This window comes from Staurois parvus, unplaced genomic scaffold (assembly GCF_062004578.1).
Source record: "Staurois parvus isolate SC_StPar_1 unplaced genomic scaffold, SC_StPar_1.0 ptg000068l, whole genome shotgun sequence".
NCBI lineage: Eukaryota > Metazoa > Chordata > Amphibia > Anura > Ranidae > Staurois > Staurois parvus.
In genome coordinates this window covers 6,130,196-6,157,084 of record NW_028317864.1, presented here as the reverse complement: position 1 = coordinate 6,157,084, position 26,889 = coordinate 6,130,196, and the positions used below count along the sequence as shown (strand labels likewise).

General features: G+C 42.6%; 1 protein-coding gene across 18 annotated transcripts in view; it reads right to left on the bottom strand.

The window, feature by feature from the left end:
• Nucleotides 1-26,889, bottom strand: part of FNBP1 (formin binding protein 1) — a 315,711-nt gene that overhangs the window by 51,353 nt on the left and 237,469 nt on the right. For 7 of the 18 annotated variants that reach the window (XM_089669051.1, XM_089669049.1, XM_089669054.1 and 4 more), the window contains exons 7-10: nt 23,953-24,081; nt 20,821-20,967; nt 5,718-5,915; nt 130-312 (exon numbers count right to left, since the gene is read on the bottom strand). In XM_089669051.1, the coding sequence (XP_089525177.1) occupies nt 130-312; nt 5,718-5,915; nt 20,821-20,967; nt 23,953-24,081 (657 nt within the window). The remainder of the gene's footprint in view (nt 1-129; nt 313-5,717; nt 5,916-20,820; nt 20,968-23,952; nt 24,082-26,889) is intronic. The other 11 variants (XM_089669062.1, XM_089669064.1, XM_089669063.1 and 8 more) reach the window with 3 other exon arrangements.

Below are 26,889 nucleotides of genomic sequence, written 5' to 3'. Positions count from 1 at the left end.
AAAATATATATATATAAGTAAAACTGATACATGACCGAAATAAAACTTTTTTTATTTTTCAAACTGTTCGTGCAACAAGGGTAGTACAAGGGCAATACGGACAGCGAGTGCGAGATAACCAGAACTTACCCCGCGCTTTAGACTTCTGAAGCAGTGGATTTTGGGTTTGGAGGTCATGAAGTCGTTGAAGCGATGGGAGAGGGGTTCCTTTTGCTGCTTGGGAGACTGGGGGCCGTTGGGAACAGCACAGGGTGAGGCAGAGGCAGGGGGAGGAGGAGGGGGCTGATGGGGGGACGTTAAGAGGGACATAAGCTATGTATAAGAGAAGGAGCAGTGATAGAATATAAACCAAATTAAAAGATACAAGGAGAAAAAAAACAAAAAACAAAACAAAACACAAAATCGAAATGAGGATTAAACAATATTTATTCTGAACCAATGGTAAAAACATAACAAAAACTTTAAAAAAAAAAAGTGAAAGATGGAATCCATGAGTTGCGGCCATGGTTTGGAAAGAAAGAAGAAGCTTGAGAATGTTAGAAGACGAGTGCAAAACAGTTTAGAAATCCCTGATGAACCAATTAAGGGTGGAGGAAGCCATGCAAACTGCAAGCAGCATTCACCAGCTTTGTGTGAAACCAAGAGTGGGGAGAGAAGAGAGAGCCGCTCCCAGAAATCACCAAATGCAGAATGAAACCTCTACGTATGGATGTCTGATAGCACTAACCACAGCCGATTCCCAGTAATGGAGGGCATGCATTGATCGTTCTAATCTAAAAGTGAACACAGCTACACGTGGCAACTACCTATTTACGCAAGTAACAAAAACTCAACTGCACAAGGACAACGCTGTCAAAATGTACAAAAAATACATGCCCTATTGTGTTGTTAAACTGTATGAGTTAGAACACTGACACTAAGATGTAATATATATGGTAAAGGGTGTGTTGCATGTGCAAGTCTGCAGGACAAAGGTACAGACTTGCTTATAATCTTGGTGGACCGTCCTTGTTATAACTGCTTGCTGAACACCATGACGTTACCTAAAATCTTTGCAGATCTGTAGACCAGAAGGCAAGATGATTATGACACCCAGCATGCACTGTGATAAATAAGGAACCAAGATTGGGAAGAAATGTGAACAAGCAGAATGGTAATCCAGAGAGCTTCAATATGGTGATACATTACTGGGAGTAAACTGACAGCCAGAGTTAAATTCTTGTATACTTTTACTAAGCTTTTTAGAGCTCCCTGTAATTCCTAAACCCTGGGATGTTCATCAGTCTTCAGCTCCAAGTTTAGTTCTCTGGTGTCCCCCCAAGTTAAGTTTTCTGGTACTCCCTATAGGTCTGCGAGCCTTTCTAGGGACCAATAATTAGCTGTGAAAGAATGCACTGCAGAGATCCAGCATGAGAGCTGATTGCATAGCTGACTGCCGGTTTCCGAGGTTCAGGGAATGCTTTGAAAGATACTGAAAGTGTATGGAAACCCCAACAATGAACTTCTCTTATTTGCTCTCTTTTGGTCTGGTAAATATACCACTGAAAGCATTTTATTATATTTGTTCAATAAGTGCGAAACATTCCTTGAATTCCAGAAATCCAGTGAGCTGATAATTTTCTGTGCTGCACTGAAATATCTGGCAGTGTTAACCAGTCCTGCCCAATTCACCTCTGTGGACTACAGAAAACCTCCACAGTATGTTATGCAGGGGAGGTGCCTGCCAATAACACACTTCCTGCCCTAGGGTGACAACAGTGCTCCTCCACTGATTCCGTACAGGGGGTGGGGGTTGTCTCCCTATGACAAGAAGTGTTACTGGCAGGATCTTCAGGTGAAAACAAAGTAAAAACAACTGAAAAAATACATCTAATGCAAGGGTCTTCAAAATGTGTAAACAAAGGGCCAGTTTACTATCCTTCAGTCTTTAGGGGGGCTGGACTGTGGCCAGTGTGAGTAAAAAATGTTCCAGCATCAGTGGGCGCAAACACTGCCCCTTCATTGATTTTAACAGGTGCAATAGTGCCCCATTGTTGGTTTTAGCAGGATGACTAGTGCCCCATGGTAGGTATCAATGGGAGGAATAGGGCCCCATGGTAGGTATCAATGGGAGGAATAGGGCCCCATCATTGGTCTTGGCAAGAGGAATAGTGCCCTTGATGTTGTCAGTGGGAGCAATGGTGCCTCATCATTGGTGTCAGTTGGAGGAATAGTGTCCCGCTGGCCGCATGATGGCAAACAAAGGGCCACGTCCCAGGCTGCAGTTTGGAGACCACTGATCTAACGCATTCACCTCCAATAAGGGCTGGTAAGCTGCTCTTGCATTTAGATACACTTCAGGGTGTATAAAAACACATCTAGATGCCTATATTTAACTCTTGCTGTCAGTTTACCTGCATTATATCCAGCATAGTTACACAATAACAGTCCATTTTGAAATATGTTAATTTGTCTGAAAAAAAAGTTATCAATATTCTCATACCTTTTGATCAAATACATTAGGGTTGATTTATCTAAAGAGAGAAGGCTACTGAATTAGTGAATGTTGGTTAAAAAAAAGGTGACTTTGTTCACTTTATATACCCAAATGTGTGAGGGAATTATAAAAAACAAACAAACACATGATTGGCTACTTAAAGTGAAGACAGGTTTACCTTATTTGCTATCTTGCACTCTCTAAAGTGAACATTCCCCTAATCCTTTAGTAAATCAACCCCATTATCTTTAGACTGAACTCTTTTAATACAGAAAGAAGGCCCTACAGTGTCTATTTTAGACCACTCTTGTTGTATAAAATATGTCTCATTCAGATTTATATAATAGATGATAGGACTTCAGGCAGAGAAATAATGGAGAAAATATTCAGCAAATTTTAGAAAAATGTCTACATCTGAAGAACTCTTAACAAGTTGTATGTAGGTGGGCTTTTTTAATAAAAACTCATTACTTCATATTTTACTCAATGTGTGCCAACGGTGAAGGAGCTGCCTGGCCTGCATGGTCTTTGCTGTGCTGTATCTGTTGATAAGGTGTGGCACCAGGGGTATGAATCAGAGCTTTGGCACTTACTTGGTTGCCTCCGATTCATACACCTGTCATCATAGACACTCACCCTTGTCATAGTGAATTGAGCACTGGAAGAACGGAAGTACAGGAACCAGGCAGTGCCACCAATACTGCTTGGTAGAGAACCTTTGTGAGAAAGCCTACACGTATTTCCTTTTAGCTTTGGAGAGTAAAGGAAAGTTTTGGAACTCTTGCAAGATACTTAGAGTTGCCTGTGTCCTCCACTAGGGAGATTTTCTCCCAGACCTTGGGACAACCAGGTGAAATAAACTGACAGAGCAATAAACCTGTTTAGGTAAAGGACTAACAACCTTGTCAGGTTTTTACTGCAGTTGGTGTCTTCCCATTTCTTTACTACCATCTGCCTCTCGTTCCTTGTTCTGGTGTCATAGAGAGAGGAGGTGAGGATAACTCTCCCGACAGGGATCACAGACACCAATAAAAACCCTGACAGAGGTTCTATTTCTTCCTCTCAATCCAAAACTAAAAAGAAACATAAAGCTTTGGCTGGGGTTGGGCTGTAATGTGTGTAACGTCATTGATAGTGGTAGTATGTAGCAAAAGGTAGGCAAATGAGGGAGATAGAAGGAAGACTGATATAGTGGGGGAATGTCTTAAAATAGACACTGAACGACCAGCTCTTTCTGGCGGTTTCTAAAGGAGTTTTTTTCTAAAGAAAACTACTTGACAAGTAAATTATACCAGATAAGTATTGAAAACATACATTGTTCTGACCAATGAATAACATATTTCAAAATGAATGGACCCCCTTTTTTTTAACAATATTAGGCAGTAATATATTCCACAGTTAAAGAAGGCCACTTGCAAACAGTAGACTTAGCCATTTTCTTACAGAATCAATAGCCAACTCATCAGAAACAAGGATTAGAGACAATACAAGGCAAAATGTGTCATCTGTACAAGGGGCATACACCTGGCCATAGACAGATTGAAATTTTGGCCGGTTCAGCAAGAACCAGACTAATTTTGATCCATTATAGCTAGGCTGATTGTGCTTAAGTCGATTTATTGATCTACTTCAGTGTAACCGGCCTGTTGGGTTCTTTTAGTTCGATCACTGCCGGAGGCTATTGCCGCAAGGAGTGTTCATTGTATTCTGACGGCTGAGAAACCTCCCGCTGTCAGAAAACAAAAGCTTAAAGCAATTTTCTTTCCTTCAACCCATGGTTGAAGGAAAGAAAATTGGTTAATGTATGGCTTGCCTTAGTCTCTTCTAGCCATCTGATAAAGTGGGCTACTGTGACAATTGTCTGACTGAGAAAATGGCTATTATCTGACCTACGAGATCAACAGTAAGTGTGAAAGCAATAACCCTTCACCCCTGAGCAAAATTGCCAAGCCAGGTAACCAAAAACCATTGTCTGGTTAGGTTCTGTGGGTTGCTGTGCAGACATTTTGCCTATATATACTGGATAGAGATATTTAAGGGGTAATAGTCAAACAGTTACGTTTTTAGCAAGAAGTTCCTGAGCTCCTGCCCTCTCTGTGATTCAATCCACCCGTCTCTGTCACTATGGTGTCCTGTAGTGATACAGAGGCCAGCAGATTGAACCACCTTTCACAGAAGGGGACCAGAGGCTCGAGAGAGCCAAAAGTTCTAGAAGCAGAGGATTGTTCAGCCAGCGTATCTTGTCAAGACACTGATAGCATGGGTGCCAGGAGGGGTAAATACAAAGCCTTTTCTTGACAGGAAGTGCTTTTAACAAACTTTAACTAGACAGTCACTTTAAAGAGAATCTAGTGTTCTTTTAAATACATTTTTTTTATTAATAAAGGCTTGTACAAAAAAAAACCCATATTTTTTCAATTTGTTTATTCAGATAGATATTAAATATTGTATATATTTTGTGTTCTGCTTTTCAGCCAGCAGGAAGAGCTCTAGGCTCCTCTACACATGTTTACCAGGCTAAACATAACTGCTGTGCTGAGTCAGGTAACCTCCACCGCCTGCTTGTTAGGACTCCATATAAAGTTTCACTTAGAGTTTAAAGACAAACGGCCTCAACATTTCTCTTTAAAAATTTGCAATGAGAAGCTGACTCCATTATGTGGCATTGTGTTTGTTGTGGTTGGGTGGAACTAGAAATCCTGGCTGGAACATCTTTGTTTTTGGCGATGGATCCCAACAGGATTACCACACCTTCAGCCATTAAAAACTGTAATACCAGTGCTGGGAGGAGTTGACCTCTAACCTCAATGGTATTTGCGCTAAAAAAAAGTTTTATGAGTCCTTTGTATGGACAGACGTTTTCTTTTTGCATTTTTTCATGTCTACTGATGTCTCCTAAGGTCAGGGATGAAGGTGATACTGCATTCACATACTTTTCTAAGGTCTTAGAACTCTTTAAAAGTGGCAAAGTTTGAAAATCAAGTTCACACAGCAGTCCGGATTGTTTATAACCAATGGTATAAACACTGACTTAAAGTGACAGCAGTTAGCATGCGGTTTATGAGTGGTGATTAATCAGGTGGTAAGTAAAATAATAAACGCATCAACAACTTAACTTATAACATAAAAAAACAACAAAACAGTAAATCTTAATAAAAAAAAAAAGAATTTCAAATTTAACAAAAATAAAACAGTTGGGATTTAAGCAGTAATAATCTTTATAAGCAGTGGAAAGTAGTACCTTGTTTTTCTTAATGAAAGGCCACAACTTGCCACGGGATTTGCCAGGGGTTTTGGGATCAGTCTTTCCATCGGCCCTGGTGTTTGTAAGGCTGGTGTCTGACACAGTGCGTTTTATGGACTGCGTGAAGTCCTCAAAGTCAACATCTCCGGGAGGCTCAAACCCAGATTTGAAGGCTTCTATGACTGTCTGAGAATCCTGAAATAAGGAAAATAAGAGGAGAGTCTATAAACGGTTACTCTGAAAGTATACAAGAGGTGGAAGTGATTGGGTCAGACACTATTAACAGAATGGACTTCATGTGTTAAATAATGAACAATTTCTATTACTCAAACCAACCGAGTGAATCCTCTTATTAATTTTCAGACGTTTGTAGGACAACGAATGGAAAATTCTGATTGGTTGTTATGGGCAATGAGATTTCCTCTACCTTTGGCAGTCTTTAGCCTTGAGTGCAGCTGAATTTTATATACTAGTGCTTTTACATGTGCATGTGGCCAAGCCAAATAGATGTGATCCTGATATCCTTACAACCCAAATTCTATAAGGATAACTGTCAGAACATGGTGCTGTGCGCCTGTGCAGGCGCAGAATGGCCCTGAGTGAGCTCAGATGTGCCGCAGGTCTCTGCCGATCCTAGAGACCTGCTACACATCTCTGCATGTGCCAGATAATGTGCCAAAGACAAGCAAGGGTTTACCAATATTTCCTGGGTGAATTTCTGCTTTAAGGAAAGTGATAAAATAGCGCTCAACCTGTACGAATACATTATTGGTATTGCCACCTTAAGTTATTAAAATTGATGTAGATGGTTCCTGAGTAGGTGCTTTTTGCACCCCAATCTCCATGGCTTGTGGTGTAGTATACCAAAAAATGTAAATGGTAGCACTACACCACTACCAAAAGGTCCACATATGACTTTATTTCAATAAGGCTAGGTTCACATATGTGCGGGTGGTGTGGCTGCTGATCCGCACGAAAATCCGCGGAACTGCATCACCCGCACAGAGGAATTCTAATGGCACGTCGCCAGCACTGGAAAACGCAATCGTACTGGGAACCGAGGTTCCCGTGCGGGCTGTGTTTTCAGAAGAAGTGCAGGGACTTCTTCCCTGCGTGACACGGGAGTCCATTCACATGAATGGGCTCTCGGGCCCGCGCCAAACGAAGCCCGCACAGCCGCATATATGTGAACCAGGGGTAAAGCTCGGGGAGGACGGGACAGGGGGACTAGAGTAGTGAAAGGGGTTGATTTTGCTAAAACTGCATGGTGCAAAATCTGGTGCAGCTATGCATAGAAACCAATCAGCTTCCAGGTTTTATTGTCAAAGCTTAACTGAACAAGCTAGCTACCATGCACAGCTGCACCAGATTTTGCACTCTCCAGGTTTAGTAAATCCCCCCCCAAAGTGTTTGGCTGCTAAACAAGCTGCTGACAAGACTTGTGCTTGTAATCATACTGGAAGAGATACCAATAAAGGTCCAATTTAGTTCTAGTCCTTGTATCTTGCCTTCAATTCCAAGCCCGGATTAAAGGAATGTTTTTTGACCACCAAAATGCGTTGGATACTCTTTTGATTGTCTACCTGACCTTTACTGGAATAAAGTCATATCTGGACCTTTTAATAGTGGTGTGGCCTTCAATTTACATTTTTGTAAAAACTGTAAAGAGGGCATTCTACCACTGACCACCACTGTAAGGCGTGGATTCAACCACTGTAAGAGGGCTGTTCTTCCTAGTGACCACCAATGTAAGTGGGGGCATTCTTCCCAGTGCCCACCTATGTAAGGGACATTACTCCTACTGACCCCCGGGTAACTGATTTTAGCAAGGATTCCCTGGTATCTGAAAATTATTTTAAGAGTTCCTCTGGGGTAAAACGGTTGAGAAAGGCTGGCCTAATATTTTGCTTACCACTTCACCTGTTCTGAGCACAGAATATTTTTGACTATGTTCTTCTCCTGGTTAAAACTTAAATTGTGTCTCTGCTGTCCACAAACTGCTCTCCGAGTGGGTTTACACCCATCTATGCTTTTATGCCACTATCTCCACTTTCACTTTTCCACATTTTTGAACATTTCTTGTGCTTCAGGTCATCCTCACTCCTGTCATCTTCCAAGTGGTATGACCCAAAAAAATGTAATTCAATATTACACAAATCACATTTCAGCTGCATGAAGAGTATGTCCATGTATTATCCACATTTACCCAACCAATCCCCCTCGTACCCTAGAATTTTTTATTTTCTTTTACAATGTCCCCATAGTGAAACAGCTTTTTGATATTCACTAAGGAATCATCACCAGATATGTAAATCTTTCAGGGGCAGCTGCTGAGATGTTAGTTTTTATTGACGTAACATCACCAGAAGTAAGGTAGCTCATACAGTAGATAAGTCCGTTTTTTTGTTCAGTCAGTGCGTTGAATGAAAAAAAGAAATGAGCGTGTGGATGGGGGAATCTTCCCCGCTCAGCTATTGTATTCTGACAGTGAAGAGACTTTCCCACAATCAGAATACACTGATCAGCATGACTGGCTATAGCCTGCATAGCTGATCTGAGTGGGGAAAATCAGGTTCTACAGAAGTTGATTAGTAGATTGACTTCTGTACAACCACAGTGCCCCATACATGGACCGAAATTCGGTCCCTACTGAACTGTCTGAATTTCGATCCATGCATGGCTGGCTTAAAGTGGTTTTAAACCTCATATATGAAATATGAACAAAGCATATCTCTCTATAGTGTCCACATATCTCAATTAGGAGCCCTAAGGCTGGCCATACATTATACAATTGTCTTGAGATTTTTGGTTTAGATTTACCAAAAACCGTATAATAGGAGGTCATACCTAACAACACTTTCAATTGTATCCAATCAGGCAGGCTCTTGCACTACATAGTTGAAGGTAAATCTAAAGGAAATTGGACAGAAAATTATATAATGTATGGCCAGCCTAAGTGTCATTTCTGTCTCCTGCTCCATTCCTCTGCTATCAGTATGAATCATTTCTGACAAGTTTTCCTAGCGCCAAAAGAAAAATGGCAACTGGGGACAGAGCTCCAGCAGATTGACAGCCTCAGCTCTGGCTCTGTGAGTTGTGTTAACGGTGGTGTGTCCCTTCTCTCCAATCAGCTCTCCGAACTCTCCTCACGGAGCTCTGCAGAGTGTAACTTAAGCTCTACGCCCCCTTTTTTCTGAACTCTCTGACCAGCTTTATAAATTCTAGACTTTGAACAGATGTAGTGAAAAGAAGGCTGCAGATAAACAGGTACAATGTATGTAGGAAGATTTGTTTAATCTCTGTGTATCACCTGAAGCCAGTCACTTCACTGGGTATATGTAAAGGTTTACAACTACTTTAAATATCACAACTGATCTTTCCCTTCAGATTGTGGTTGATTTTAGTAAAGCGGTAGAGCATGTTCACTCATCTTATTGGTGAAATCAAGTGAAAATTAACTTTGCAAGGCATACCTAATCAGAATCTCACTTAACCAGCAAAGAAAATAAAAAAATGAACAGGATTTTTGCTTGCACATGACTGGATGATAAAAATCAGCACAACTTCACCTCATTCGCTAAGTTAAAGCGGAGTTCCACCCAAAAGGGGAAGGTCCGCTTTAAAGATTGGTTCCCCGCTCCCCATTAAGGATTGACACCTTTGGGGAGTGGGGGGGGGGGGGCCACAGGTACCCGAATTTGACAGGTACCCACTCCCACTTCTGCTGTGGTGATCGCCTAGGCGATTGGAAGCGGAAGTTGTTCTCCTAACCTCCCCAAAGTCTTGTGGAACACGTGTCAGGTCCCAGAAGACGACGGGGCCATTGAGGAAGCTCAGCGCTACTCGCGCATGCGCAGTGGGCACCCGGCTGTGAAGCCGCAAGCTGTCACAGCCAGGTGCCCACACTGAAGATGCCGGCGCCTGGAATACAGGATGGCCGGTGAAACGGGCTGCAGCGGGGGCAGCACGGGATCGTGGGACAAGTGAGTGGCTGTTTTTTTTAAAGTCAGCAGCTATAGTTTTTGTAGCTGCTAACTTTTATTTTTTACAGAGTGAGTGGAACTCCGCTTTAAGTGAATTTTCAATGTGCAAGCAAAGAAAGGATAAATTTACACTGAAAGTGAGAATACCAGGTCCCTTTAGTACATCAGGGTCAGTGTGTGGACAGGCTCTTGGGAGTAAAGGCAGCGGCACTGCTTTGCTGGGAAATCAATATTTGCACATGTGGAGTGGGACAGAGAGAAAGGAGGGGAAATATAGAGTTCTGTAGTCCAGCAGGCAGGGCAGGCTTGGGATTTCAGTGCTGCAGAGCCACTGTGTTGTCAGCCCAATCCAGAAGTTAGGAGCACACTGGATTTCTGAGATCAACAAGTATTTTTCTGCACTTGATTTGTTTTTAAAGGTATAAAACATGAGGATATGTTTACGTATAAAAGAGAAGTACAGAAGATGGTTGGTTTTATTTTGCTCATATTTAACGAGATTAGTAGTTCAAAGCCTTTGAAATCTGCAGGGAGCCATTGATGTGTTTTGGCTGAATGGCAGCCATATTAACCTCTTCACACTGACAGTACGCAAATATGTGGCCTCTCGGCAGCTGGGCCTTGATGCTGAGCGGCCGCATATTTGCGTACATTCGTAAACAAACGTGCTGAGAGCATGTGCCCTGCACGATCCCAGCACATATGTCGGCGTCCCATGGAAAGGTCCCCATCTCTCCTTGCGATTGGGACCTTTCCGATCATGTGAGTGTTGTGACAGCCAATCATGGCGGTCACATGACCCTACACCCTGCCATCTTGGCGTCAGAAACCCCTTAAAGGGCCAAGAGGCGCGGGCGTGACGGGGTGAAGAAAACAGTGCAAATAATTGTAGCATTAAAGTGTTCACCTTTACCAAGAAGCTGCCTATGCAGATAAGAGGTGTCTGTAGATAAAAACAAACTGTGCAGTTCTGATTAAAGTTGAATAATGCCCTTGCTATAGGTGTATTGTAAGAAAAGTTGAAATTGAAGCGCCACACCACTGTTAAGAGGTCCAGATACAACTTTATTCCATTAAAGGTCAGGGGTATAATTTGAGAAGTAGCCAACGCGTTTCGGGGGTCCAAGTGCCTCCTTCATCAGGGCTTGACTGGCAATAAAGTGAATAGACCAGAAGTGAACTGGACCTACAATGGTATTTATTTCGGTGTGAATTAAAGCAAAGCCCCAATCAGCAGCTTATTTTGCTATAGATGTAGGCCATTTAGATACCTCCTGAAGCCTGACTGGAATACTCCCAGGGCGCTGCAAAGTGCGGCCTAATCATTACTGCTCACCTCCACCATCACAGGAGTGAACTCTCAGACGCTGAGTTCAGAGCTACTACATCAGGGGAGAGAGAGAGAGCATGTGAGGGGGTTTAATTCAGAGAAAAGGCTAAATCTTGTGATGGTGGAGGTGAGCAGAAAATAACTAAGCTTCACTTAGCAATGGTTGTAGCAACATCTTGGGAGTATTCCAGTCAGGCGTCATGGGGTACATAAATGGCCTACAGTACACCTATAGCAAGGGTATTATTCAGCTTTAGTCAGAGACACACAATTTATTATCCACAGACACCCCTTATCTGCATAGGCGGGTTTCTAGTAAAGGTGAACTAACACTTTAAGCACATTTTTTTAACTAAAAGCAGCAATTCTGACCACAGGGACAATCCCAAACCTATTTCAGGAGTGTGATGCAAATGATGGCAGGGTATTCTAATGAAATACAAATAGTGGGACTGGGACAATGACAGGAACAGCACGATGGAGCACAGAAGGGTGGAATACAGGGACCTCCATCTACAGAAGCTCTAGGCCTGACTGTTCCTCACGCTCACATTGTATACACTCACAATTTTCATACTGCGGTCGGATTCGAAACCTCCAGCCTATCATTATTCTTTCAGTGTGTGGCGGTGGTGAGGAACACAAACATCCACAAAGACTGCTTATTAAGGGTTTCAGCCCACAAGGAGGTCATGTTGAAGACTAACATTTTTTGGTGCTTCTATGAGCCATTCGCTTCAGTTAACAGGCTGCACACATCAAATGTAATCCCTAACTTAAACTGGTTTGTGAAAGAAAAGAAGTTCTGCTTTCATAGAAACCTTAGAATAACTCTTACCTGCCCAATGGGAAATGTACGTTTATTCTGGCAACTATGTTGCTTCCATAAAACTTAGGGCCCTTTCACACAGGTGGCGTCTGTTCCGATGAGCAGGGGATCTATGAGCTAATCCCTTGCTGATCGTAGCAGATGATGGGTCCGTGTCCATTCTGTTGATACAGAACAGACACAGACAGACCGGGAGTAAACGGATTCTGCTGTCTGTTTACACCCAGCTACCTCTGATTTGGTCCACCCAAACAGAAGAGGGCGCAGTCCTCCACTTTCCTTAGTGGGCCTGATCAGACTCGGAGGTAGGTGGTAGCCACCTATCCATAGTAATGCATGGACTTTCTAATCAGGTCCACCTGAAAAACTGACGGGCAGGCAGGATCGGATGACCAGTGGGGTTTTGTATGTAAAGGATCTGAAATAAGTACTGTCTGTGTGGCCATACACCTGGTAATATAGTTTGTATAGGCAAAGACATGTTTGAGAAACACTTTCCAATATCTGAAGTGTCAGCTGAAGCCCCTTCCATACAAGCAATCCGATCAGGCCCACCTTTCAGTTTTTCAGGCAGACCTCACCGGAAGACCCATGTTAGTCTATGGGCAGTGGACTAACATCTGTTTACATCCAAGTGTCTCTAAGTCCAATCAGGTCTCAGAAATAAAAATGGAAAAAGTTTGTGTCTTTTTCCCATTTTTCAGACCCATACATGACTGGTTACTCTGGACTCCCATAGATCCAGTATGGGTCAAGAAAATGAACTGACACTCATGTCACAAAATATCTGCTCCATTCTACTCTGATTTAGCATAGGATCTGTCGACTGACTTGTTGAAAGGACAGTTGTAAATCCTTCCTGACTATCAAATCACAATCATAAATCCCTTCTTTAGGAAACTGTTATGTAATGTTCCTTTCTAAACTAACGTAATGCATCTGTTCCAAGTAAACGGATCTCATTTTCAACCTACCCTTCAGTTCTAATGTATCCTCTATATGAGATAATTCTCTGTGCGAGATCAGAAATTTAATTGGTTAATAGGAGCAACACAGACAGTTCTTTCAAACACTTTCATGTTGTGCCCGTGTTAAAATCCCACAGATCGTCCAGTCTAGAGAGAAGCCAATAAGAGCTGGAACATTGCTCCTAATCTAAATCTTTTCCATGTGAAAGACAGAGGATGAAAAGCTCTATGTGTCTTCCAAGTCCTCCCCATAATTATGAACTAATATTAGAAGGGGACACATATGAGTGACATCTGGTGTGGATAGAAATGGATTGTGATAAGACACATAGGCAGCACATAATGACATGTTCTCTTACAGATATGTCACAACGGGGAATTAACTACCGTATTTTTCGCTCCATAAGACGCACCTGACCATAAGACGCACCTAGGTTTTAGAGGCAGAAAACAGGAAAAAAGAATTCTGAACTAATGGACTGCAGACCTAGTACAGGAGATGACCAGAGACTGCGGACAGCACAGGAATGACCAGAGACTGCGGACAGCACAGGGATGACCAGACACTGCGGACAGCACAGGGATGACCAGAGACTGCGGACAGCACAGGGATGACCAGAGACTGCGGACAGCACAGGGATGACCAGAGACTGCGGACAGCACAGGGATGACCAGAGACTGCGGACAGCACAGGGATGACCAGACACTGCGGACAGCACAGGGATGACCAGAGACTGCAGACCTAGTACAGGAGATGACCAGAGACTGCGGACAGCACAGGGATGACCAGAGACTGCGGACAGCACAGGGATGACCAGAGACTGCAGACAGTACAGGAGATGACTGCTGACCTTTTGGGGAGGGGGGGGGGAGCGGGTACCTGAATTTGACAGGTACCCGCTCTTACTTCCACGGAGTTGTTCTTTGATCTTACCTGTTCCTCTATCCAGCCGCGCGCTGTCTTCCCGGCTTCTGTAGTGTCGGCGTTCGGCATGACAGCCGGGTGCCCAGTGCGCATGAGCGAGAAGCACTTGCGCTTTGTGATTGGTCCGGCGGCTTCTGGGATCTGTCATGTGTCCCAGGTACCACTTTACCATTCACAAAAAGCACCGCTTCTTGCGCATGCGCACTTGGCACCCGGCTGTCAAGCCCAGCGCCGACACTACAGAAGCTGGGAAGACAGCGCGCCACTGGATAGAGGAACAGGTAAGGTCAAAGAACAACTCCGCGGAAGTAAGAGCGGGTACCTGTCAAATTCAGGTACCCGCTCCCCACCTCCCCAAAGGTCAGCAGTCATCTCCATAAGGTCCCGCTGCAGAGCTGAGCAGCCGGCCCGGTATTCTGACACGGCGGTGGTGGAAATACCGGACCGGCCGCTCCATAAGACGCACTGACAAAGTGCGTCTTATGGAGCGAAAAATATGGTTTCTTAATACATACTGACTATGTATACATGCCTTCCCATATGTTCAAAGGTTAAAAAAAAGGGCGGGGGGTGTTATTTAAAGGGCCAGTCCACCCCCAACTGGTCTCACTACTGTCTGCATTCAGGGCTGTCAAACTGGATGTGGTCTGCGTCTCCATTCAGTAACATAGGCTGCCAGCACACAGCTTCAAGCTTTACCAATTTACGCTGTATGGGTCTCTTTGTCCAGGTGAATGGGACTTTAAACTCAAACACATTATTGGGCATAAATTAGTCGAATTGTTCTTTAACTGGTGACATTAGGTCTACTTAGGCCTGAAATAATTGAGTTTTTTTTAAAGCTGAACTCCAGGGAAAGTAAAAATCCTCTCTTGCAGCAGTACTCACTTTTGTTGCCAGCGGTTTAGAAATTTACACTGTTATACAAGCTGTACACTCACTACGTCACATTGTAGCAAAGTGTCATTTCTTCAGTGTTGTCACATGAAAAGATAGAATAAAATATTTACAAAAATGTGAGGGGTGGACTCACTTCTGTGAGATACTGCATATACATACTAGGATAGGAGGTGTAAAAAAAAAAACCTCCTTATTTACACATTTTAAAGTCCAAGTTTTTGCTTGATATGGTGAATCCTACCAATTGGGGCATGCTCCACGCATCATGCACCTGAAGCACCAGTCCGTAACACAACCAGTTCCACATTGAAATGACAAAGCACTGAAAATCACTGATGTCAGTACAACCTCTGCAGAGCATTAAAATAGTGTAATGCCAGTGAAAATACAACTTTCCTCATCCCGACTGAGGTTATAACTCAGCTAAATATAGCAGGTAAGAGAGCCATGGAGAATGTGCAAACTGTAAATTGTTTTGTTTTTTGGGGGGAGAGTAAAAATAAAAAACAAGATAGTATTATCACTGCTCTCAATAACAGGAAGGCAGAAATGCTGTTACAGCAAAAAAATGTCTGTATTTGGATCAATAAGCATGATTTCCTCCCTGTCCGGTCCTCCCCAGCCGCCAGGATTTCCCCAATTTCAACAACAGATAACAACGAAGGCCACAGAGATATCAAATACAAGCTCAGGAAGGAAGTCTGGGACCTGGCAACTAAACAGGTACCTAGAGGACTTTGATCGATGCCATGGCTTGGTGTGCTGCCCAGGGATGCACACAGGAGGGAAATAAACACTTCATGACAGATGAAACTAGGAAAAGCCTAAAACACTGGAAAGTTTCATACTAAAAAAAAAAAAAAGTCTGTCCACTTAAACATGTAGAGGTACATTTTAGGGGTGTTAACCACCTGACATGTTTTATACCCAGTTTTCTCGATCCCAGGTCTGCAAACAAACCCGCTGCCCATTACGAGGGGTTTCTACTCTCCTTGTCAAATGTTTGATTTATTTTGTATTCTGAAGAATATACCAGTGATGGCTGGGAGATCTCACAGCTGGAGTAACAAGGACATACAATGTTCCAGGGGCTGACTCTGCTCACAAAGACCAACTTAGAAATAAAATTTCACTTTTGGGTGGATAAGCCCTTTAAACCATGTACTCCTTTATAAAAGCCAAAGTCCAGTAAGTGGTACCACTTGGCATGGATCAGATAAAATCAAGCACCCTTTGACTTCGGGGCATTTACTACCAGTACCCTAACCCTAAGCGGAACAGCACCACTTCCACCTGGCCAGTAATCCTTATGCAGGCTGCATTCTCCCTTTTGGTACACAACCATTATCTTGTAACAAAATGGTCCCCCTGACTCTAGCGTACATGGATGGCTCATAAGCTGCTGATTGCAGCCATTCACTCAAAATGTGAACCCCCCCCTTCACATGGACACCGCTGACACACACCATACTTCTTAGTGATCCTCCCTGCTCTGTGGCTGCCATGTGCTCTCCTCCATGTCCCCTGATCGCCGCTGGTGTTGGCCAAGACAGCAGGTTTGAGTAGAGATACAAAGCTGGGAAGGGTGCAGCCACACAAGTGCGAAATTACTGACAGGTGGGTGACACACAGCGGGGGGTATCAATAAATGTGCTGCTCATATTTTCTGGTTCCTTCCTTTTCTAAATTAACCTAGTGAGTAATCGGCATTGATTACTCATGTGTCCATTTATAAACGGATGTGATAGTAAACCTCAGTCACATGTTTACTGTCCCTTCCAGTCGTGAATGAACTGGAAGTGCTGTGTATAGAACATTTCTCTAATTATTAGTAAATGCTGGGTTGCAAACAGAAAGGGATTGAGGACTTTGTGTCCTCAATCTCTTAATCTATCTCAAATGGGAAATATCAGGGGCCTGTTTAAACGCATATTCCTGACCCCCCTTCTCCAACTCCTACTAGGCTTGCTGTATGTAACTGTATATAGCTATTTATAAGTTCAACTTTAATTTAATTGAATTATTTTATTCAGTTATCGTGACCTGGCCAAATGTAAATAAACACATTCCTGATATTTATGTGATTTACACAGTGGTAGAATGTGCATGACTGGCAGTTACAATTAGGGTAGGGCAATTCGACAAGCTATGTTGTCTTTGAAAGGTTATATATTTTCCAAAGGACTTTGCCCCAGAAAAAACATTCTTATTAACAGATATACAGTATGTATACAGAGAACCGAGAATACTAACAAATGTATGGCGTCCTTCTGTCATTAAGAGAGTTCTATATCTCTCCAAACATCCTAATAATATCAGGAAACAAGTGATGGAAAATCACCCTCCCTTTCCTCTCCAGATAAATGTGATCCGAAAACGCACAGGTCATAGATGTTGTCACATTAACATCTTCCTGGTGGTAGACAATAATGCGATAGTATGGTGAAATATGGGGCTATGGAGGTAAAAGGTCAACATATCCCGTGATAAAATGCAGCCAAGGCTGAACATTTCGCCTGCGCTGTAAACAAGGGGCGCTAACACTTTTTTAAATAAAATCCAATCATTTACTATTTATATAAAGTTACTAGTTCCCCCTCATGCCAGGGTACTAGGTGTAATCCTAGACTCCCATCTGTCCTTTCACCCCCAAATCCAATCAGTGTCCAAATCTTGTAGACTTCACCTCCGCAACATCTCCAAGATACGCCCGTTCCTAACCTCGGAAACCACTAAGCAACTTATTCCCTCCCTTGTTATATCTCGCCTTGACTATTGTAACTCCCTCCTCATTGGCCTACCTCATCGCAGGCTATCCCCTCTTCAGTCTATCATGAATGCTGCTGCCAGACTCATCCACCTTACTAACCGTTCTGTATCAGCCACCGCTCTCTGCCAATCCCTCCACTGGCTTCCCATTGCCCAACGAATAAAATTCAAAACATTAACAATAACATATAGAGCCATTTATAACTCTGCCCCAAAATATATCACCGGTCTTGTCTCTAAATATCACCCAAACCGTACTCTCCGCTCCTCCCACGACCTCCTGCTCTCTTGCTCCCTTGTCTCCTCCTCCCATGCTCGTGTCCAGGACTTTTCCAGAGCTTCCCCCCATCCTCTGGAACTCTCTACCCCAATTTATCAGACTATCGCCTACTCTGCTCACTTTTAGGCAATCTCTGAAAACCTCTCTCTTCAGGGAAGCCTATCCTGCCCTCAGTTAATAATGGAATCTTCTACTCTTCCAACCAGTCCATCCCCCACAGTTACTACCTTTTGTACCACCAGCCCCTCTATCTTAGATTGTAAGCTCCAAGGAGCAGGGCCCTCATTTCCCTCTTGTATTGAACTGTATTGTTGCTGTATTGTCTCCTGCTATATTGTAAAGCGCTGAGCAAACAGTTGGCACTATATAAATCCTATATAATAATAATAACAATAATAATACTAGTTCTAGAACAACAATTCTTGAATTGTGATTATTTACCCTAGGTTCGCACTTATGCGGATTTCAGTGTGTTTTCCCGTTAAATGCACTACAGTTCATTTAACATGATTTCCTATATATCTAGTTCACATCTGTGCATTTTGTGCTGGTGCGGATTTTTGAAAGGGTCAGGGACTTTTTTCCCGCAGCAGATTGCATTTTGCATGTAACAGACTTCAATGGAACCGCACTAAAAACGCAAGTATTGAGTTTTTTGAAGGGTTTTTTAAAATGCATTTTGCATGTTGCATTTTGTGTGGCATTAAGCTAGTTGTGAAGGAGCGGGCGGCCGCCGCGTCCTTAACAACCGATGAGTCATCAGCTGTGGGCGGGCTTCCCCGCCGACAGCTGGATATAAACTAACCTACTGCTGGCAATTAGAAAAATCAGGGAAAAAAAACCCACAGTGCCCCCCCCATCCATATTTCCATATCAGGCCCTTCGGTTTTGGTATGGATTTTAAGTGGAACCCCAAGCCAAAATTAAAATGGCTTGGGGGTCCCCCCCCAAACTCCATACAAGATCTGAGCAGGAAGGCAGGTCAGGAAAGGGAGGGGACGAGCGCCCCCTCTTCCCTGAACCATACCCGGCCACATGCCTTCAACATGGGGGGTGCTTTGGGGCAGGGTGAGCCTTCGTCAAGAGCGGAGCTCTTTTTCTTTCTTTTTTTTTGTTCGTGCAGCGGCATACATCGTGATTGTTGTTGGATCTACTTTGAGGGACAATTTTTATTTTTAAAACTTGTCAAAAACGGTGGTTGTGTTTTTATTCACCACTGTTACTAATGCCACTAATGTTACTTGTTCACATGGGGGGCGGGATCTGTGGGCATCCCTCTCTTTCCACCCAGAAAATACGACAACCTCAATCTGGACAATCGTCATCAGATCAGAATTAGACCACACAAATAAATAGCACATTCTGCCTCCCATTCATTCCTAATTCCTAGAGGACAGATTGGCTATCAGTTTGGTAACAAATTATTTTTCCATTGAAAAAGCCTTAGCTAAGTTGGTGCTACAGTGTCTGCTATAATATACACTTATACTACCCTTACTTCCATTCTTTTTTTTTATCTTTTTAAGCTCTGTGGCATTGTGTGCATGCAGGAAACTAACACCAGGTGCAAAAAAGTATACACTAGATCCTCCTATGAACAGAAAGGACCTTGGCCCTGATCCCCCATGGTGCAAGACTCCTGATGGGGATTGGAGTACTTGGGGTCCATTCTTCAGGGAACCTGCTGATACAAGGTCCACCCAAGTACTGGATGGGGGAGAACCTGACCATAGGGCCACATACCCTCCCTATACCCCAAGAATTTCAGGGTAAGTCCAAGGACCTACACCCTACTAGTTGGGAGGGAGTTAAAAAGCATAGTGCTTGGCAATGTACAAACATAAAAAAGAGGATGGGGACAAAACAAAAAGTGCTTACTACCTTCCTTCCTTGCAGAGTCACCTTATCCCAGTTACAGATTACACTCCTTGCCTGCCTAACTTCACTCTGTCCAAAACCATGCTGCATTATCTTGAGGAGAAAAAAATGGTCATCACTTGTAATTATCCAACATGGAAGACTGCTGTTCCCGGGTTATGGGTGTCTGGTGAAGTTTGCAGACACCCAGAAACATGAGAATCATAGTTCAGTCATTTCATGTTTATAGAGATCTTTTGGGGATTTTCGGTTTTGTACTTTAAACTGTGCATATTGTGGTCATGGTGTCACTAGACAACCGGTTTAGTACTGTCATGGACAGAATCCAATCTGTGTATCTTCTGGAGGAACTAAGGGTGAAAGAGAGAAACAAAAATGGTACTAAAGGCAAAATCAAAAATGGCATATATGATGTAGTCTGTCATTAGCATTAACAAAGCAGTCTGTATTTTTCTGAGTCTTTTTTTTAACTGTTGATTCTGCTGTTATTTCTTTTAACTTTATTTAGCACACCAAGCTGTCCAGCAAAAGTGGACTTCAGTGGGTTGAGGCAAATAATTTAATACTGACAGGGATACTTATGATATTTTATTCATTTATGTAAAACCTTTATCCCAAAAGGAAGAAAAACTTTCTGTAACTGTTAAAAAAAAAAAAAAAAAAAAAAAAAGTGTTAGCTGGAGTTAAGCTTTAGTTGGTTAGTCAACTATATAAAGTCCATATATATCTACTAGTCCATCCAACAATACCCTCTCCAGAGGGTGCTGCTGTCCAAGGGTGACTCTGTTGCTCCTCCATATATAGAGGAGACATCCTAAGACAGAAAGTGTGTTATTGGCTTGGATCACCAGTTGAAAATAAAGGAAAAAAAGCTTAACAAAAAAAACTAATGCAGCTGCCACATTTATTATATGAATTACATTTTTGCTTTTGGGTTTAATACCACTTTAAGAAATTAAAGAAGGGAAGAGGAAAAAAATTCCAAAAGAACAGAGGAAGCAAGGGAAAGAAGACGAGCTGAAGAGAAGATTGGATAGTAGGAAAAGAAATGTAAAAGGATGGATGGGAATAATGAAGATAGAGATGAATGAGGAAATGGAGGGTGGGAAGGAAGGCAGGAAAGAATTTAAAAGGAGAGAAGGGACTGTAAGAAGGAAGGAAAGGAGAAGAATAAATGAAAGGAAGAAAGGGGACGGTGGAAGGTGTGGAATAAACATCCAAACAACTTAAGCTCCTACCTGCTTCTCGCTGGTGGACTCTGCAGATTTTGTGATCCCATCAAGACATTTGCCAATGATTGGGATTACTTGGCGGTCTATTTCGGCGTACATTTTCAGTGATTCCCCCAGCCGTGCTATCCTCTTTTCCTCCATATCTTGCAGTTTCTAAAGAATATTGCAGACTGTGAGAATAGTGTACTGCTTGGCCAAACAGACTAGGGTCAGGTAAAGAGAAATACGTATCTTCTTCCAAACACACACTATGCAAATCAGAATATAATCCTATGTTTGTCTTGCATGCTTCTGTGTTCATAAAGGTAATCATAAATTGCTTGGTGATACCGGCATGTACCTGTGCTTGTCTTCAGATCAGTTCCTTTGTACCTTTTCAGGACCCTGGATCATTGGCCCAGTCTATATAATGAGCCTTAACTCTCTGAGTTGGGATTAACCCTTGCTCCCTCAAAACATTAACATCCATCTATCGAAAAAATGTATAGCGAAACACCTGCGCTTAGATGGATAGAAATATGCAGTAAAAGCTGCTAACACCCACTTATGTACCTACAGAATTGCACAGACAAACAAATATAGATGGTGTAGCGCTGATACTATAAACAATAATAACATACAGCTAGTAAATATGCTTAATGAAATGCTCCTTATAACTATGAAAAATATATCATAATCTCATAGATACTATTAAGATTGAAGCCAAAGATACAATGTACATAAATCCACATCAGTGAATGACACCATAGGAATAACAATCACTAGTGTAAGTGTAACACACTCAATCTGTGACAAATGGTGATAAATAAGTCCACTTCACAAACAAGTGAAAAAATCTTCATAGACGTGAACGTGCCACATGTGCCATAAATCCCAGAGTGGTCTCTCCCCCTTCGCAGTGACCACAAGGGCCAGACAACTTTGTAATAAACTCCAAACGATCTCCTATGGATCACCTTCCCATATGGACTGTAATGGTTAATAACCAGGGCTTTGGCCAGACCTTCTCCTGCACTCCACCGTTCTGGCAATACTTCACGTCCCTTTAGGTCCCACTCAGAGACAAAAACAGATACGCTTCATAGTGTAATATTAGCACTTTATTGAATAAAAGTAAAAAATACCCACTCACATGTTAACAGGTATCAAAAAACGCTAGCTGTCCTCATAGCATGTGGCTTCATGGAGTTTTTTGATACCTGTTAACATGTGAGTGGGTATTTTTTACCTTTATTCAATAAAGTGCTAATATTACACTATGGAGCGTATCTGTTTGTGTCTCTGAGTGGGACCTAAAGGGACGTGAAGTATTGCCAGAACGGTGGAGTGCAGGAGAAGGTCTGGCCAAAGCCCTGGTTATTAACCATTACAGTCCAATTGGGAAGGTGATCCATAGGAGATCGTTTGAAGTTTATTACAAAGTTGTCTGGCCCTTGTGGTCACTGCGAAGGGGGTGAGGGGGCACTCAGACCACTCTGGGATTTATGGCACATATGGCACCTTCACGTCTATGAAGATTTTTTCACTTGTGTGTGATGTGGACTTATTTATCACCATTTGTCACAGATTGAGTGTGTTACATTTACACTAGTGATTGTTATTCCTATGGTGTCATTCACTGACGTGGATTTATGTACATTGTACCTTTGGTTTCAATCTTAATAGTATCTATGAGATTATGATATATTTTTCATAGTTATAAGGAGCATTTCATTAAGCATATTTACTAGCTGTATGTTATTATTGTTTATAGTATCAGCGCTACACCATCTATATTTGTTTGTCTGTGCAACATCCATCTATCATCAACCAACCAAATGCCTACAGTTAGTCAAGGCTTTGACACTTGACAGATGGATAACAGTGGTGGGGCCCCTCCTCCAAATAAAAGAAAACAAAATGCCCACAAAAACTCCTGGGATGTAGGACATCATTTGCCTAGGCCAGAAAATCGTTCCATTCCCTTACACAGTCAGTGTTGATGGTGGAATCCTTCCAGTGGAGCTATTGTGTTCTCCCAACAGGGAAGCGGGGCCTGGAGGGCGGGAGCCGCCCCTGCCGGGAGAAGACAGTGATTGTTGCTAGCAGTTATAGCCACCGGCAATAATGGTATTAAAAATCTGATAGGCTGGTTGTACCCAAGTCATACAACAATCAAACTGGGTAGTCAGCCTGCCCATAGATTGTTCAAATCTAAGACAGTCCCTGCTGAACTGGATGAGATAAGAACCATCTATGGCATCTAAGGCTAGCAGCACAACAATCAAAAATAGTTCATGTTGATTGAAATAGTTATGTTTCCACTTTAAAGGATAAGTTCACCTTTCGTAACAATGTACATGTTATACCCATATTCAGGGTGTAACATATTACTCCACGTTCAGACCAGCCAACTCCCTTCCCCCCGATTTGACAGCTAGCGCGGGATCTTCTCCCCCCTCGCTAGCTGTCAAATTTTAAAAAAAACCTGGCCGTGCTGAGCTCCTCCCACATGGCCACGTCACTCATTCACAGTCATCTGTGAATGAAAAACTACATGTCCAGACAGCCTTAGCAGCTGTCAGCTTGTAGTCCTCAATTACTACAGCGCTGCGAAGCGCCGTGGTAGTGCATTCATTCTTCTTTGCCGTACATCCCGTAAGAGCAAGCAGATATTCTGACAGGTCTGCAGGAGACCTGCATGGCATCAGCGATCTACTGATCGCTGGTGCAATGCTTTCCAGGCTCCTGCAGACAAAAATAATAAATACATATTTCATTACCTGCAAATAAATGTGCATTTATTATTTTTTTCTAAAAGGTGAACTTATCCTTTAAGCTGTCTGTAAAGATTGAATTCTGACCACTATGTAAGGACTTTATCCTTCCTACTGACCACTCATGTAAGGGGCATTTTTCACACTGACCCCCAATGAATTGGTGTTTTTGGGTCCCCCGAGACCTCAAAATTATTAAAGGCGTTACTCTGGAGGAAAAAGGTTGAGAAGCTGATTTAAACACACAGCTATTTGGAAGTCCTACAATGCAATGTTTCTACAATTGTAAAGTGTGTACATTGATACTGGTGACAACAGTTATACATTTATGAGATCTGTCAGTGTAACAAGTCTGTCATAAAGTGATGAGCCTATACCACACCTGGAATATGGACGGCATGTGTGTATGATAGTGCTCATTCTGCTCGCGGTTAAACTTTTGTAACACTGATGAATAATCCCCTTTACTGTCGTCTGACATCTGATGACGGATCTGGGCTTGCTGTCTGGCCTGCATGAAAAAAAAAAGTGAGACACATTCAGCGGTCATTCCAATAGCATAATATATCATCTTCATCTTTTGGCCTTTTGTACTGTAGTTAACTGGAAGGGACCAAACATTTACTTTTTTGCCTTATTAAAGGACACTTTTAGATACAATTGACCTTGAACAAAATCAGAATATAGAGCCAAGATTAAGACAGAGTTGAGGAATCGGTTTTCTTCAGCAAGAGGGCACTGGTTCGTATTACTTTTTTGCCTGTGGGAAGAAAGTGGGATTTCGTATTTTAAAGTACACTTCTCCTCTAAAGCAGAATTCATCTAGAGCAGTGGTCTCCAAACTGCGGCCCAAGGGCCAGATGCGGCCCTTTGCTTGCCTTTATCCAGCCCTTGGGGAACTATTATATTAACCAGCACCAACAATGGTGCACAGTTCCTGCTAATAACACCAACAATGGGGCACAGTTCCTCCCAATGCCACAGCAATGGGGCCCAATATGACTCTAATAATTTTTTGCTTGGTGATACCGGCATGTACCTGTGCTTGTCTTTAGATCAGTTCCTTTGTACCTTTTCAGGACCCTGGATCATTGGCCCAGTCTATATAACGAGCCTTAACTCTCTGAGTTGGGATTAACCCTTGCTCCCTCAAAACATTAACATCCATCTATCATCAACCAACCAAATGCCTACAGTTAGTCAAGGCTCTGGCACTTGACAGATGGATAATAGTGGTGGGGCCTCTCCTCCAAATAAAAGAAAACAAAATGCCCACAAAAACTCCTGGGATGTAGGATATCATTTGCCTAGGCCAGAAAATCGTTCCATTCCCTTACACAGTCAGTGTTGATGGTGGAATCCTTCCAGTGGAGCTATTGTGTTCTCCCAACAGGAAAGGGGGGCCTGGAGGGCGGGAGCCGCCCCTGCCGGGAGAAGACAGTGATTGTTGCTAGCAGTTATAGCCACCAGCAATAATGGCATTAAAAATCTGATAGGCTGGTTGTACCCAAGTCATACAACAATCAAACTGGGTAGTCAGCCTGCCCATAGATTATTCAAATCTCAGACAGTCCCTGCTGAACTGGATGAGATAAGAACCATCTATGGCATCTAAGGCTAGCAGCACAAGAATCAAAAATAGTTCATGTTGATTGAAATAGTTATGTTTCCACTTTAAAGGATAAGTTCACCTTTCGTAACAATCCAAAACCTCCAAATGATACCAATGATGGGGCACAGTTTCTCCCCATGACACCAACAATGAGGCTCAATACCCTTATGACTGGGCACAATTCCTACCAATCATAGGGCACAATTCCTCCCAGTGACATCAAAGATGGGGCACATTTCCTCCCAATCACACCAATAATTAGATACTATTCCTACCGATGATGGGGCACAATTCTTACCAATGACATCAACGATGGGACACAATTCCTACCAAATACACCAAAAATGGGGCCCAATGACACCAATGATGGGGCACCATTCCCCCCAATGACACAAAAGATGGAGCATTGTTTACTCCAATTGATGCTTGGAAATTTTCTACTCCTGGTGGCCACATTGCGGCCCTTCTAAAGTCTGAAGGCCAATAAACTGGCCCTTTGTTTAAAAAGTTTGGAAACCCCTGCTCTAGAGGTTGCTAAGGGTTCCTTGAACAATGAGAAACCTTTGCTTCTCAGAAAAGTTACCACTGACACCACTGAACCGTTTGGCTATCTGTAAGTGTAAGGAGTATTCTTCCCACTGACCATCACAGTAAGGTATCATGAGTTGTGGATATAGTCATTTGTAGCAGAGGTTCCCTGAGACTGGAAAGTTATTTCTAGGGCTTCTCTGCGTTAAAAAGTTTGAGAGAGGCTGATCTAAAGTGACCCTGTCACTATAATAAATTGACTCAAGCTTGCACTCTAAAAGAAAACTGTATATACTTATCTCTCCATAGGGAAACCAATTCATCCAGAAGTACTGTTCTCCTTGGTCCCCTGCAGCTCCTACTGGTTCCTCTATCTCCATGTCACCACTGTATCCTGTAATGGGTGGAGGTCACATGGAAGAATCAAGAAGAGCTGCAGAACATCCAAAAGATCAACACTCCTGGAAATGTTGGTTTCCTTGCAGACTTTGGAAGATCATTTCTTTTGAACACAGAGGTGTTCTGCCAGGCAGGCATCAGGAGAGGCAAGTATATACTGTCTTTTTTTAAAGGGCCCATTCACACCATAGTAAGAGCAAGGGCACAAGGAAAAAAAATGTTCTCTATGCGCCCTGTTCACATCATAACACTAGTATCTGGTTTACTTTTTCTGCACAAAAACCTGCAACATGTATGCCGAAAAGAAACGTGAAGCCAACATTGTGGTGTCAACAGGGCACATAGAAAACATTTTTTTTTCTTTTGTGCCCTTGCAGAAAACTTTATGTTGCAGATTCCTGCTCAGAAAAAAATTAGATGACAGCAATGCTATGGTGTGAACAGAGCACATAGAAAACCTTCCAGAGACCTACATAAGAAATACATCTCTGCACATAGTGTGACAGGGGTGTGGAAATTTTTGAAAAAACTACTTGTCCATGGACTAAATTGGTGTCCCAATCTACTTGTCCCTCATAACAATCTACTTGTCCTGATAAAAAAAAACATACATTTTAACCAAAACCATATTTAAATCTGCTGTAAGTAATGCCTGGGGCTTTTAAAAACAAAAGGGGCTCCATGGCGACTGAAACGTTTAATATTTTTAACATTGCACTGTTTATCTCCTCCTCCCCTCCCTGCCTGTCTCCAGCCCCGCCCCCTGGGAATAGCAGGGAG